The 14778-nt window shown below is 41.9% G+C and overlaps 2 protein-coding genes across 3 annotated transcripts in view; one reads left to right on the top strand and one right to left on the bottom strand.

Moving 5' to 3' along the window:
* ZNF182 (zinc finger protein 182) overlaps positions 1-6519 on the bottom strand; it is a 45524-nt gene extending 39005 nt beyond the window's left edge. The window contains exons 1-3 of one of the 2 annotated variants that reach the window (XM_073901876.1): positions 6300-6519; positions 5918-5958; positions 868-941 (exon numbers count right to left, since the gene is read on the bottom strand). The gene's annotated coding sequence lies outside the window, so the exon portion shown is untranslated. The remainder of the gene's footprint in view (positions 1-867; positions 942-5917; positions 5959-6299) is intronic. The other variant, XM_073901875.1, reaches the window with a different exon arrangement.
* Positions 3753-4383, top strand: LOC112812986 (thymosin beta-4-like). The gene has a single exon (XM_073902189.1). The coding sequence runs from the start codon at positions 3832-3834 to the stop codon at positions 3964-3966; it is 135 nt and encodes a 44-aa protein (XP_073758290.1). The 5' UTR covers positions 3753-3831; the 3' UTR covers positions 3967-4383.
* Positions 6520-14778: the final 8259 nt, after the last annotated feature.

Raw genomic sequence — 14778 nt, 5'->3', positions numbered from 1 at the left:
AAAAAATCTAAAAAAAAAAAAGGGTGCTCGACATCTTTAGTCACCAGGGAAATACAAATTTAAACCACAATGAAATATAACTATATACCAACAGAATGGCTAAAATTAAGACCAAAAATCCAAATGTTGGCAAGGATGTGGAGCAACTGGAACTCTCATATATTGCTGGTGAGAGTAAACTATAAAATAGTACAGCCACCATGGAAAACATTTTAGCTGAATCTATTAATTAATACTAAGCGTACACCTAACCTAGGACCCAGCAACCCCACTCCTATGTATATATCTAATGGAAATGCACACACATCAAGACATGTACAAGAATATCCATAGACGTATTATTTGAAATTGCCAAAATGGAGATATCCACCAGCCGCAGAATGAATAAACAACTGTGATGTATTTATACAACAGAATAGTACACAGTAACGGAAAGAACGAATGATACACAAAATGACAAGAATGGATCTCAAAAACATTATGATAACTGAAAGAAGCCAGACACAAAAGCATAACGTAAGATTCCATCCATGTGACATTCAAGAACAGGCAAAAATAATCTATGCCTATAGAAATCAGAAAGCATTACCCATGAGGCAGGGGATAGTGATTGGACGTGGCATGAAGGAGGCTTCTGGGTGACTTCTCACTTTCTGTTTCTTGATTCAGGTACTGGTTACACAGGCGTTTCCAATTTGTAATTCATGAAAGTGTACACATTATACACTTTTCTCTGTATGCTATGCTTCAACAAAATGTCAACCCCCCCAAATTCTTATCTAAGTAGTATTCCCATAATATTTCCATAAAAAATAGTAAGACAAAGATATAAGAACAAAAAAAAAAAAAAAGGATTTATGCACCTACAGGCAAGGGGCACCTGGCTGATTCAGTCAGTAGAACATGGCAGTTGCTCTCAGGGTTGTGAGTTCGAGCCCCACCTTCAGTATAGAAATTAAATAATATATTAAAAAAAAAAGAACCCACATGAAAAAGAGCAATGTACGTAAAAGAACAATTCACCAAAAGAGGAAAGAATATGAAAAGATACTCAACCTCGTGGCTAACTAAATAAACACGAACAAAAGAAATGAGATATTTTAACTATCAAATGGCAAGGATTAAAAATATGACAAAAGGATTAGGAAGGGTATTTTCATTTATAGATAGAGCTAGAGTATTATGCTAAATGAACTAAGGCAGTCCGAGAAACACAAATACTATGTGATCTCATTCATAGGTAGAATTTAAGAAACAAAACAAATGAACAAAGGGAAAAAAAAGAGAAACAAGCCAAGAAACAGACTCTTAAGAATAGAGAACCAACTGATGGTCACCAGAAGGGAGAGAAGTGGGAGAATGGGGGAAGTAGGGAATGGGGATTATAGAGTACACAGCTCATGATGAAAAAAATAAAAAAGGGACGCCTGGGTGGCACAGTCAGTTAAGCGTCTACCTTCGGCTCAGGTCAGATCTCAGGGTCCTGGGGATCGAGCCCCCCGTTGGGCTCCGGCTCAGCGGGGAGTCTGCTTCTCCCTCTCCCTCTGCCCCTCCCCCCGGTGTGCTCTCTCTCTCTCTCTCATGCTGTTTATTTCTCACTCTCTCTCTCAAATAAATAAGATCTCTCAAATAAATAAATAAGAAAAAAGAAAACAGAAAGTTTTAAAAATAAAGTATTGAAAACAAAGAAAAGAATGAAGAGAATTTTTTTAAATAAATAAATAAATGAAACATCTCTTTCTACCAAAAATAAATAAAATAAAAATATGACAGAAGGATTAGGAAGGGTATCTTCATTCATTAGCAGGAGTACAAACTTGCACAAACTTTTCAAAAGGCAATTTGGCAAGGTCTGTGAAGGTTCAAAACGTGCCCAACTTTTGAACCAGAAATTGTAGAAATGCTCAGCACGGTACAAGATAGAGGAGAAGAAAGATTACTGCCATGCTATGCATCGTGGCACATGCATACAAGACAAAAATAAGCAGCTATTAAAGATATTGGTCTAGGGGCGCCTGGGTGGCTCAGTCGTTAAGCGTCTGCCTTCGGCTCAGGTCACGATCCCCGAGTCCTGGGATCGAGCCCCGCATCGGGCTCCCTGCTCCGCGGGAGGCCTGCTTCTCCCTCTCCCACTCCCCCTGCTTGTGTTCCCTCTCTCGCTGTGTCTCTCTCTGTCAAATAAATAAATAAAATCTTAAAAAAAAAAGATATTGGTCTTGACAGTGAAATATCTTCTATCGACAAGTATTCACGGAATGGGGACTGTCCCAGCTATGCCAGTAACCAGCTCTGCAACTCCACGCCACTTGCTTACCCACTCTGGGACTCAGTTCCCACATTAGTAGAATGCGGATATTAAAGGTACCCACTTCTCAGGGTGGTTGTGAGGACTAAGGTGGTCATGTGTATGAAGTACTGAGTAGGGGGCGCCTGGGTGGCTCAGTCAGTTGTTAAGCATCATGTGGGCTCAGGTCATGATCCCAGGGTCCTGGGATCGAGCCCTGCTCAGGGGGAAGCCTGCTTCTCCCTCTCCCTCTGCCTGCCGCTCCCCCTGCTTGTGTGCTCTCTCTCTCTCTCTCTCTCTCTCTCTCTCTCTCTCTGTTAAATAAATAAATAAAATCTTAAAAAATAAAATAAAGTACTTAGTAGAGTGCCCGGTGCAGTGCAGGCTCATTACGTGTTAGCTTCTGTTCCTGCCACTAACATCATCATCATCCCCATCCTCTGTATTATCATTATCATTACTCCTACTACCTTCATCAAATGTAAAGAGAAAACAGGGAATTGCAAAAGTTTGTATATTATGAGCATATGTTAGCAAAGGAAGTTCTGTATCAACAATATGCTTTTACGTGTATGTAAATATAAAGAAGAAGGGACAGAGAGAGGTATAGATGGAAATTAAATTCACCATAGAATTGGTTATCTGGAGGGAGCCTGGGTGGCTCAGTTGGTTAAGCAACTGCTTTCGGCCCAGGTCATGATCCTGGAGTCCCGGGATCGAGTCCCACATCGGGCTCCCTGCTCGGCGGGGAGTCTGCTTCTCCCTCTGACCCTCTTCCCTCTCGTGCTCTCTATCTCTCATTCTCTCTCTCTCAAATAAATAAATAAAAAAAAAATCTTTAAAAAAAAAATAAAAAAAAAAAGAATTGGTTATCTGGAATGAGTGATGATATGAAACCTGGAGGTATTTTCTCTTTTTAGGTTGTACATTCCTAAAAGAGTTTGAGTTTTTGGTGCTACTTCTTTTGTAGGGAGAGAGAAAAAAATGACAAAACAATATAGACATGTTTAAAAAGGGCAAAAGGGAGAGAGAGGCGCCTAGGTGGCTCAGTCATTGGGCGTCTGCCTTTGGCTCAGGTCGTGATCCCAGGGTCCTGGGATCGAGCCCTGCAATGGTCTCCCAATTCAGTTCAGTGGACAGTATGCTTCTCCCTCTCCCTCTGCCCCTCCCCTCGCTTGTGTGTGTGTGTGTGTGTGTGTGTGTGTGTGTGTGTGTGTGTGCAGGCGCGCTCTCTTTCTCTCTCAAATGAATGAAAGAAAGAAAGAGAGAGAGAGAAAGAAAGAATAAAGGGCAAAAAGTAAAGAACTGAACATAGTCAGGGACATCATGAATTCTCAGCCTGAAAAGGAAAAACGCAGACCTTTGGATCACTCCGGCTTTGCTGAAACCCCAGATGAGGAAAAAAACCGTATTGGAGGGGAGGTGGGTGGGAGGATGGGTGAAACAGAGAAAGGGGATTAAGAAGTACAAACGGGGCATTCGGCGGCAGCCACTGAGCAGACCGGACTTCACCTGCACGCGCACCTCGCTCCGCTTCCTCTGCAACCATGTCTGACAAACCCGATATGGCTGAGATTGAGAAATTCGCTAAGTCGAAATTGAAGAAGACAGAAACGCAAGAGAAACATCCACTGCCTTCAAAAGAAACGATTGAGCAGGAGAAGCAAGCAGGCGAATCGTAATGAGGCGCGTGCCGCCAATATGCACTGTACATTCCACAAGCATTGCCTTATTTTACTTCTTTTGGCTGTTTAACTTTGTAAGATGCAAAGTGGTTGGATAAGTTTAAATGACTGTGCTACCCCTTTTCACATCAAAGAATCGAGAAGTACTGACAACCAAGGCGCCTGCCTCTCCCATCTGCCTGTCTGGCTGGCAGGGAAGGAAAAGAACTTGCGTGTTGGGGAAGGAAGAAGCTGGGTGGGACGACAGTGAAATCGAGAGTAAAAACCAAGCTGGTCCGGGGTGTCCTGCAGGCTGTAAAATGCAGTTTAATCAGAGCGCCATTTTTTTTGTTCAAATGATTTTAATAATTGGAATGCACAATTTTTTTAATATGCAATAAAAAGTTTTAAAACCTGAAAAAAAAAAACAAAGAAGTACAAATGGCCTGTTATAAGTAAGTCAAGGAGAGAAAAGTGCAGCATAGGGAATATCATCAATACTGCAATAATGTCGTCTGGGGACATATGGTGACTACACTTACTCTGGTGAGCATTGCGTAAGGTAGAAAATTGTCAAATCAATATGTTGATTTGAAACTAATATAACATCGTATGTTAATTAAACTCCAATTTAAAAAAATCCTGGAAAATAACTTGAAGGGTATGGGGTTTACTGGTTATTTCTTTTTTCTTAAGATTTTATTTATTTATTTGACAGAGAGAGACACAGCGAGAGAGGGAACACAAGCAGGGGGAGAGGGAGAGGGAGAGTCCCCACTAAGCGGGGAGCCTGATGTGGGGCTCCATCCCAGGACGCTGAGATCATGACCTGAGCCAAAGGCAGCCACTTAACAACTGAGCCACCCAGGTGCCCCGTTTACTGGTTATTTCTTGACCGTTAAGGTTTTATCCTTGTATTGACCCCGAACACGAGAGCTGCTTGTGCTGACATGACTGTGGTTTCCTGAAGTGTCACATCCCTTTAGTTCTGTCCCAGCAGGACGCCTTTGGCTGGTATGAAGACATATTTTAAGTCACATGCAGAACAATCGTCTCCCTGTGATTATCCCAAGATTGCTGATGAGGACATGGCTGACCCATAAGAGAAATACCTTGAAACCTCAACATCAGGAAATCTTTGCTTCTGAGGGAGTGGCTTACTTTCTCTCTATGGGTAAGATAAATCAAGTGAGTGTTCCTCCCCTTTATGTGACGGCTTCCAGGAAGCTCAGAAAAAGAACTGTAGCTCAACATAAGTATATAGGATCCTATGACCTACATATATACATTTCAACCTTGCTTTGGTATTGCTCTGTTTCCCTAATCCTAACTTTTTATGTGTTTATACATGTACATTTTATGGTATAAATAATAACGTCAAACCCATATATAAAGCTTATTATGTGTGTGCCAGGCTTTGTTCTAAACACTTAATTTTTTTTAAAGATTTTATTTATTTATTTGAGAGAGAGAGAGAGCACAGAGGGGAGGGAGAAGCACACTCCCCGATGAGCAGGAAGGCTGAGGCAGAGCTTGATCTGAGGACCTTGAGGTCATGACCTGAGCTAAAGGCAGACTCTTAACCAACTGAGGCATCCAGGCGCCCCCTAAACACTTAATATTAACTCAACTGATCTTCACAACAACCATAAAGGCTTAGGTATCATCATCATCATTTTACAAATGGGGAAACTAAGCTACAGAGAAGTTAGAGACCACCTAAGCTCACAAAGCTATTATGAGCATTTTGGCCCCAGAGTCCGTGCTCTTGACCACTACACATTACTGCTTCTTTGCTTCTAAATGTTTTCACATTGGTCAGGGAGAGGGGAGCAAGTAAGAACTTACCTGGAAATTAGTCATGTCTGCCTTATGGAGAGAGGGCAGTGGCCTAGAAAAGCAAAGCTGTTGAGAGGGGGGAGAAGAAAAGAGAAGAGGTTGCAATAACATGGAAAAATGGAAAGCTCACCAAATCATCAGGCTAGCAATCCATAAACGCCAACTGGTTAGCTGTAGCCAAGAAAAAACAGGAAAGAACATTCATTTGCCCCACACAGCCCCATCATTCAACAACACCAATCGGTCACGGTCCTCACAGACCTCCCAACACTCACCCTCACCCATCACTGACTCCAGACACCCCCCATCACCCCAAAAACCCTCATTACTCACCCCACGGACCCCATGACGCACCCCAGAGATCCCCCGTCACTGACTCCAGAGACCTCCCATCACACACCCCACCCCCTACAGCCCCACTCCACAGACCCCACCACTCACCTTAGAGGCCCCCTTACCTAGCCCCCAGAGACTCTCACGACGCATCTCAGAGCCCCCCTCCAAGTACTCACCCGGCGAATTCGCGTCTTTACAAAGCCCGCACTCGCACGTGCCGTTCCGCCCGCAGACCAGCGCTGTCTCCCTGCAGCTCCGAGCGAACCGTCCGCCCTCCATCCCCTGCTCTCCGGGTTTCCACCTGGATTCTGGCGAGGTCCGCCTGGAGTTTCTCAAGTTCCTCCAACAACCACTTTATTGGTCTTTTACCCCACCGTCGGTGGGGGCCGGCTCTAGTCCTCGCATGCGCAGTTGCCCTCGCTGCAGCCGTCGGGTCAGCGGCCAGTAGCAGCTCGGTGCGTGTGTGGTTTTGCAAGGGCCTTGACCGCACGGGGCGGGGGGGGGCGGGCAGAGAAATGGCCGCGCCAGTAAACCGGTTTGGCAGGGAGCAGACATCTTTCAAAGGTTCCAATTCCGTACAGCGGAGATCGGCGCCTCTGAAAGTTCAGAAGACATGGGATTTCGGGAGGACTTTGAAAACTTGCCACGAGCGAGGCCCTTGGGGCAAAGGCTAGTGATGGGCGAGTTATGCGCGTGGTTGCGGGTCTGATGGGAACTGATCTGAACCGACGCAGGGCTGAGGACAAGACCAACCCCTCCGTGGGAAGATACCACGGCGGAGTTGGGCGTGGGGAGACCGGGAATAGTACAGTTATCCCTGGGAACTATTAGTGGGAAGAAGGGAGGCAAACTGGGAGTGATCCCTTCCTCTACCACTGGGGAAATGGGGAGAAAGTGTAGGGGTGCAAGAAGGTAACACTGGGTAGATGGGGGGGTGGAGAACCGGGGGAGTACAGTCCTTCTGATAGATACTATTCAGCTAGCGGTCCTCTGTGGGAGATACCACTAGTGCAGATGGGGGAAAGTCCGTCCTCGGAGAAAGAGACCTATGAAGAAAGTGACAAGGGTAAGCATAAGTGCAAGGAGAGCCAGAGACAGAAGCCTGAGAGATCTGGGGCAACAGGGAGGTCCTAGTCGGCGACTAAATAAGAATCCGAACCTGACAGTGATCCGCCAGGTCCACATTCCATCCCCTTTCTAGGAATCTGCCCCCAGAAAGTTATGGGAGGGTCGAGATGCCAGGGTCCGGAGTCCTTTGGGCCCAGGTCCCAGGCCTCCGGGCCTCAGTAACCTGTGGAGGAACAACCAGCACACAGTGCTCAGGTCCTGGACCTTAAACACTCTACCCTATTAATCACACTCTACCACTTAGTCATGTGAAAGGGAAAATGCACGGGATAATTAAGGAGATAATTTTTTCCCAGGCTATTGCAATGGGGAAAACTCGTTAATGAGGAACATCTCAAAAGCAAGGAAAGGGACCTGGGGTTTTATAGAGTGTTAAATAACAAAACCAAGTAAATTTGAAGATCTAGTTGGTTTTATTAAACGGTTCATGAATCGGGCGGCAGCACCCCACCCCCAGCAAGTAGCGAGGTGCTCCAAGGAGTTGTAAAAAATGCCAGGTTTGTACAGAAGGGTGGGGGCAAGAAAGTTATTAACAAAAGAAAAGGATTGTTCCAGGCCAGGCCTCGCTCTAGGGGGAAAAGCAAGGTGTCTTATCCTGCAGATTACCTCATCTTTTTTGGGAGGGGTATGGAAAGGGCTCAAGTGGCAGATTCATTGGTGTGGATTTAAAAATTCCTGGCTGTCTGATTAAGACTGTACTTCTGCGGGAGGTTGAAACTGCAATTAGATTATGACTTTGGGGGATACAAAAATGCAGATTTGAAGGGGTACATGCACCCCAATGTTTATAGCAGCATTATCAACAATAGCCAAACTATGGAAAGAGCCCAAATGTCCATCGACTGATGAATGGATAAAGAAGATGTGGTATATATATACGATGGAATATTACTCAGCCCTAAAAAGAATGAAATCTTGTCATTTGTCACGGTGTGGATGGAGCTAGAGTGTATTATGCTAAGTGAAATAAGTTAGAGAAAGACAAATACCATATGATCTCACTCATGTGTGGAATTTAAGAAAGAAAACAGATGAACATAGAGGAAGGGGGAAAAGAAAACAAGGAGAGAGGGAAACAAGCCGTAATTGACTCCTAATGATAGAGAACAAACAGGGTTGATGGAGGGAGGTGGGTGGGGATGGGCTAGATGGGCGATGGGTATTAAAGAGGGCATTTGTTGTGACAAGCCCTGGGTCTTGTATGTAAGTGATGAATCACTGAATTCTACTCCAGAAACCAATATCGCACTGTGTGTTAACTAACAAAATTTAAATAATAAAAAAAGATTATGTCTTTGGGAATATATTTGGGAACTCAGCCTAAGTGACTCCATTTTGAGCCTATGGGTGTTTTTTTAACAAGAGGCAAATAGAAAAAGTGTCACCCTTGAGTCAGAAAGGACGGAGACAGGTCTTACCTTGAAATATGCAAAGGCATTGGGAATTGCTATGGACTGAATTGTGTACCCCTCAAAATTCATATGTTGAAACCCTGGCCCCCAAAATGATGATATTTGCAGATGGGACCTTTGGGAGGCTAATTAAAGTTAGATGAGTTCATACAGTGGGGCCCCAGTTGGATGGGATGAGCATCCTTAGAAGAGACACCTCTGCCCAAAGAAGAGGTCATGTGAGGACACATTGAGCAGGTGGCTCTCTGCAAGCCTGGAAGAGAGTTCTCCCCAGGAACCAAATCAGCTGGTGCCTAGATCTTGGACTTCCCAGCTTCCAGAACTGTGAGAAATTAATTTCTGTTGTTTAAGCCCCCAGTCCATGGTATTTTGTTATGGTGGCCTGAGCTAATACTGGGAACTCTGCGGTTCTCCATTTCCTGGAATGCAAATAAGTAGGGGTATTTCTTCTCCATCAATGCTTTCCAGAAGAACAGGACTCATTCAGATATAAAGTCTGACTCTGCCAGGCCCCTCCATTCCAGCTCACCTTTGCCCCTCATGGTTCCCCATTCCTTCCTACGCTACCAATCATTCTAATCTATTCTCTCCCACTGTGCCCCAGATTTCCCCATTCGGTCCCACTGTTTATTCACTTCCATCCACTCTGCTTCGTGGCCACCATTCACGCATACTGCACCCCATATTAACACCTTTAAAGAAAAACAAAAGGTCCCACATATTCATTACTGAAACAACCTGCTGGTGCAGAAGCACAGAAACAAACAGAAAAATCATTTTCCCAATTAAACATGTCCAGCTGTCCAGGTAGTGGTGATGTTTTCGGCTTGATAAGGTAAGACACAAGTGACCTTGATACAGCATAACTATGTGTGTGAGATCCTGTGCAATTCCTTACACACCTCGCTTGGTTCTTCCCCAGTGTCTCCTCTTGGAGTTGTACCTGATTTTATCACCAGTTTTCTTTCAAACCCAATGAGGAATAAGTTAATTCTGCTTATGTTTCTTGGCCAGGAATCGCTTGATCCTGAAGGTCTTGTGAGAAGACATGATGAGGAACAAAATCAATCACACACACCACAATAGTAGAGAAAGGGAGAGAGAATGAACACCTTTTTTATTGTGATAAATACATATAACATGGAATTTATTATTTTTACCATTTTAAAGTGTATAATTCAGTGTCATTTAGTACATTCCCAATGGTGTGCAACCATTACCACTATCTAGTTGCAGACTATCTTCACCACCCCGAAATGAAACTCCCTACCCATAAAGGAGTCATTCCCCAATTCCCCCCTGCACCCTCAGCCCCTGCCTCACACTAATCTGTTTTCTGTCTCTATGGATTTGCCAATTTGGGCTATTTCATATAAATAGAATCATACACTATGTGGCTTTTTGTGTCTGGCTTCCTTCACTGAGCATAATGTCTTCAAGATACATCCATGTGGTGTCATGTATCAGTATTCATTCCCTTTTATGGCTAAATACTCTATTGTAGGGATATACCACATTTGGCTTATCCACTCATCAGTTGGTAGACATTGGGGTTGTGTCCACCTTCTGGCTATTGTGAATACTGTTGCTATGAACATCTGTGTACAAATTTTTGTTTGGACACCTGTTTTCAATTTTATTGTGTATATACCTATGAGTGGGATTGCTGGACCATATGGTATTTCTATGTTTAACTACTCAAGGAACCACCAAACTGTTTTTCACTGTGGCTACACTATTTTACATTCCCACCAGCAGCGTAGCAGAGTTCCAATTTCTCCACATCCTGCCCAACACTTGTCATTTTCTATTTGTTTTTATTATAGCCATCCCAGTAGGTATGAAGTGGTATCTCATTGTGGTTTTGATTTGCATTTCCCTGATGACTAATGATGGTGAGAATCTTTTCATGTGTTTATGGGCCATGTGTATATCGTCCTTGGAGAGATGTCCTTTCAAATCCTTTGCCCACTTTTTAAATCTTTTTTTTAAGTAGGCTCCATGCCCAACATGGGGCTTGAACTCATGTCCCTGAGATCAAGAGTCACATGCTCCACAGACTGAACCAACCAGGCGCTTTTACCTATTTTTTAAATGGATTTTTGTCTTTTTATTAAGTTGTAATAGTTCTTTATATATTTTGGATACCAAACTCTTATCAGATATCTGATTAGTAATACTTTCTCCCATTCTCTAAGTTGTCTTTTTACTCTCCTGATAATGTGCTTTGATGTACAGAAGTTTTCAATTTTGATGAAGTCCAATTTACCTATTGTTTCCTTGTTGCTGATGCTTTTGGTGTCATATGTCAGAAGCCACTGCCAAATCAAAAGTCATGAAGATTTACCCCTATGTTTTTGTCAAAGAATTTTATACTCTTAGTTCTTATATTTAGGTCTTTGATATATTTTGAGTTAATTTTTATATGTGATGTGAGGTCAGGATCCAACTGCCTTCTTTTGTATGTGGATATCCAGTTGTCCTAGCACATTGTTGAAGAGACTGTTCTTTCCCCCATCTAATTGTCTTGACACACTTGTTGAAATCAACTGACCGTACATGGGTGGGTTTGTTTCTGGACTTCCAATTTTATTCCACTGACACACACACACACACACACACACACATATGTGTATATATATATATGTATATATACACATATATATATGTCTATCCTTGTGCCTGTACCACACTGTTTCAATTACTGTAGCTTTGTAATAAGATTTGAAATCAGGAAGTGGGAGTTCTCCAATTTTTTTCTTTTTCAAGAATATCTTGACTAGTTGGGGCTCCTTGCAATTCCATATAAATTTTAGGATTTGCTTTTCCATTTCTGCAAAAAAGGCCATTGGAATTTTGATAGGGATTACATTAAATGTGTACATTGCTTTGGGGAGTATTGCCATCTTCACAATGTTAAGTCTTCCAATCCATGAACACTGGATTTCTTTCCATTATTTAAGTCTCTTTCATTTCTTTTACTGATATTTTGTACTTTTCAGTGCACGAGTCTTGCACCTGCTTAGTTAAATTTATTTCTAAGTATTTTATTCTTTTTGATCCTATTATAAATAGAACTGATTTCTTAATTTCCTTTTCGGATTGTTCATTGCCAGTATATAGAAATACAAGTGCTTTTGTGTGTTGATCTTCTATTCTGCCACTTTGCTGAATTCAGTTATGAACTCTAATAGTTTTTTTGTGGATTCTCTAGGATTTTATATATATAAGATGATATTATCTGGGAATAGAAATCGTTTTACTTCTGTTCCAATTTGAGTATCTTTAATTTCTTTTTCTTGACTGAAAATTGCTCTGGCTAGAACTCTGAGTACAATGTTTATTAGAAGTGGCAAAAGTGGGCCTCCTTGTCTTGTTCCTGATCTTAAGGAAATGCTTTTGTTCTTTCACTATTGAGTATGATGTTAGCCATGGGTTTCCCATAAATGCCTTTTATCAGGTTGAGGAAGTTCCCTTCTACTCCTAGTTTGTTGAGTGTTTTTTCATGAAAGGATGTTGGATTTTTGTCAGGTTTTTTTCTGCATCACTGAGATGACATATTCTCATTAACATGTGGTCCAAGACATTTTCTAATTTCTACTGTGATTTCTTCCTGACCCATGAGTTATTTACAAGTGTGTGACTTATCTTCAGATATTTGAGGATTTTCTAGTTATCTGTTGTAGATATATAATTTAATTCCACTGTGGCCAGAGAACATACACTGTTAAACTTCATCTTTTGAAATTTGTTGAGACTTTCTTTATAGACCAGCATGGGATCTACTTGGGTAAATGTTCTTTGTGCACCTGAAAAGAATGTGAATTCTTCAGTTGCTGGGCATGGTGTTGTCTATGTACCAATTACATGAAATTTGTTAATTGTGTTGTTCAAATCTTTTATATCATTTCTGATTTTTTTTTTCCTGCTTGTTCCATCACTGAGAGAGGTGTGTTAAAGTCCATAGCTATTTTGGGGATTTGTCTATTTCTCCTTTTAATTCTATCAACTTTCACTTTATATATTTTGAACCTATGTGATTAGGCGATATAATAGGCAGAATAATGGACACCCAAAGATACCCTGCCCTAATTCCCAGAAACTGAATATGATGAGTTGCCATATAAATGAATATATTTTATCACATAACAAAAGGGATTTTATAGGTATAATTAAGATTATTAATCAGTTTATCTTAATGTAGAGAGATTATCCTGGATTACCCATATGGGCCTAGTGTAATCACATGAGCCCTTAAAAGCAGATGTTGGGGGGTGGAGGCAGGAAGATGGCAGCAGAGTAGGAGGACCCTAGGCTTGCCTCATCTCACAAACAAAACTAGATGTCTATCAAATCATCCTAAATACCCCAGAAATCAACCTGAAGACTGACAGAACAAACTCTGCAACTAAATGGAGAGAAGAGGCCACCTTGAAGAAGGTAGGAAGTGCAGAGACTTAGTTTGGGAGTCAAAGGGATCATGGGTGCTGCAGAGGGGAGGGAACTATGGTCACAGAGAAAGCCAAGAGAGAGAAGAACACACAAGGAGGTTTCCCCAAAGCCACTGGCTTGGAAAACAAGAGGGGCTGAATTTCACAAGTTCTTGCAACCAGTTACCAAAACTGAAACAGGAAAAAATAGAAAATTTGAACAGAGCAATAACCAGCAAAGAAATTGAATCAATAATCAAAAAACTCCCAACAAATAAAAGTCCAGGACCAGATGGCTTCACAGGCAAATTCTACCAAATATTTTAAAAAGGATTAATACCTATTCTTCTCAAACTATTCCAAGAAATAGAAAAGGAAGGAAAACTTCCACATTCATTCTATATTACCCTGATACCAAAACCAGATAAAAAACACCACTAAAAAAGAGAACTACAGGCCAATATCCCTGACGAATACGGATGCAAAAATTCTCAATAAAATACTAGCAAATCAGGGACGCCTATGTGGCTCAGTCGGTTAAGCGTCTGCCTTTGGCTCAGATCATAATCCCAGGGTCCTGGGATCGAGTCCCACATCGGGTCCCTGCTCAGCAGGGAGTCTGCTTCTCCCTCTCTGCCTGCCGCTCCCCCTGCTTTGTGCTCTCTCTCTCTGACAAATACATAAATAAAATCTTTAAAAAAAATATTAGTAAATCAAATCCAACAATACATTAAAAAAATCATTCACCACGATCAAGTGGGATTTATTTCTGGGTTGCAAGGGTGGTTCAATATTCACAAATCAATCAATGTAATATATCATATTAATAAAAGGATAAGAACCATGCAATCGTTTCAATAGATGCAGAAAAAGCATCTGACAAAGTACAACATCCATTTATGATAAAAACCCTCAACAAAGTAGGTTTAGAGGGAACATACTTCAACATAATAAAGGCCATCTATGACAAACCCACAGCTAGCATCATACTCAACGGGGAAAAACTGAGAGCTTCTCCTCTACAGTCAGGAACAAGACAGGGATGTCCACTATCACTACTTTTATTTACCTGGGTACTGGAAGTCCTAGCCACCACAATCAGAGAACAAAAAGAAATAAAAAGTATCCAAACGGGCAAGGAAAAAATAAAATTTTCACTATTTGCAGATGACATGATACTGTACATAGAAAACCCAAAAGACTGCACCAAGAAACTGCTAGAACTGATACACAAATTCAGTAAAGTTACAGGATACAAAATCAATGTACAGAAATCTGTTACATTTCTATACACCAATAATGAAGGAGCAGAAAGAGAAAATTAAGGAACCAATCCCACTTACAATTGAACCAAAAACAATAAGATACGTAGGAATAAACCTAGCCAAAGAGATGAAAGACCTGTACTCTGAAAACTATAAAATACTGATAAAAGAAATTGAAGATGGGGCGCCTGGGTGACTCAGTCAGTTGAGCAGCTGACTCTTGGTTTTGGCTCAGGTCATGATCTCAGGGTCGTGAAATCAAGCCCTGTGTCGGGCTCTGCCCTCAGCAAGGAATCTGCTTGAGATTCTCTCCCTCCACCTCTCCCTCTGCCCCCCCCCCCCCCCTCTTGTTTTTTCTCTCTCTCTCTCTCAAATAAATAAATCTTTTTTAAGAAAAGGAAATTGGAGATGACACAAAGA

This window comes from Callorhinus ursinus, unplaced genomic scaffold (genome assembly GCF_003265705.2).
Source record: "Callorhinus ursinus isolate GAN/ISIS: 27379988/994484 unplaced genomic scaffold, GSC_fseal_2.0 scaffold16, whole genome shotgun sequence".
NCBI classification, from domain to species: domain Eukaryota; kingdom Metazoa; phylum Chordata; class Mammalia; order Carnivora; family Otariidae; genus Callorhinus; species Callorhinus ursinus.
Note: the sequence above shows the minus strand (reverse complement) of the source record. Positions and strands in the feature narration are given on the sequence as shown.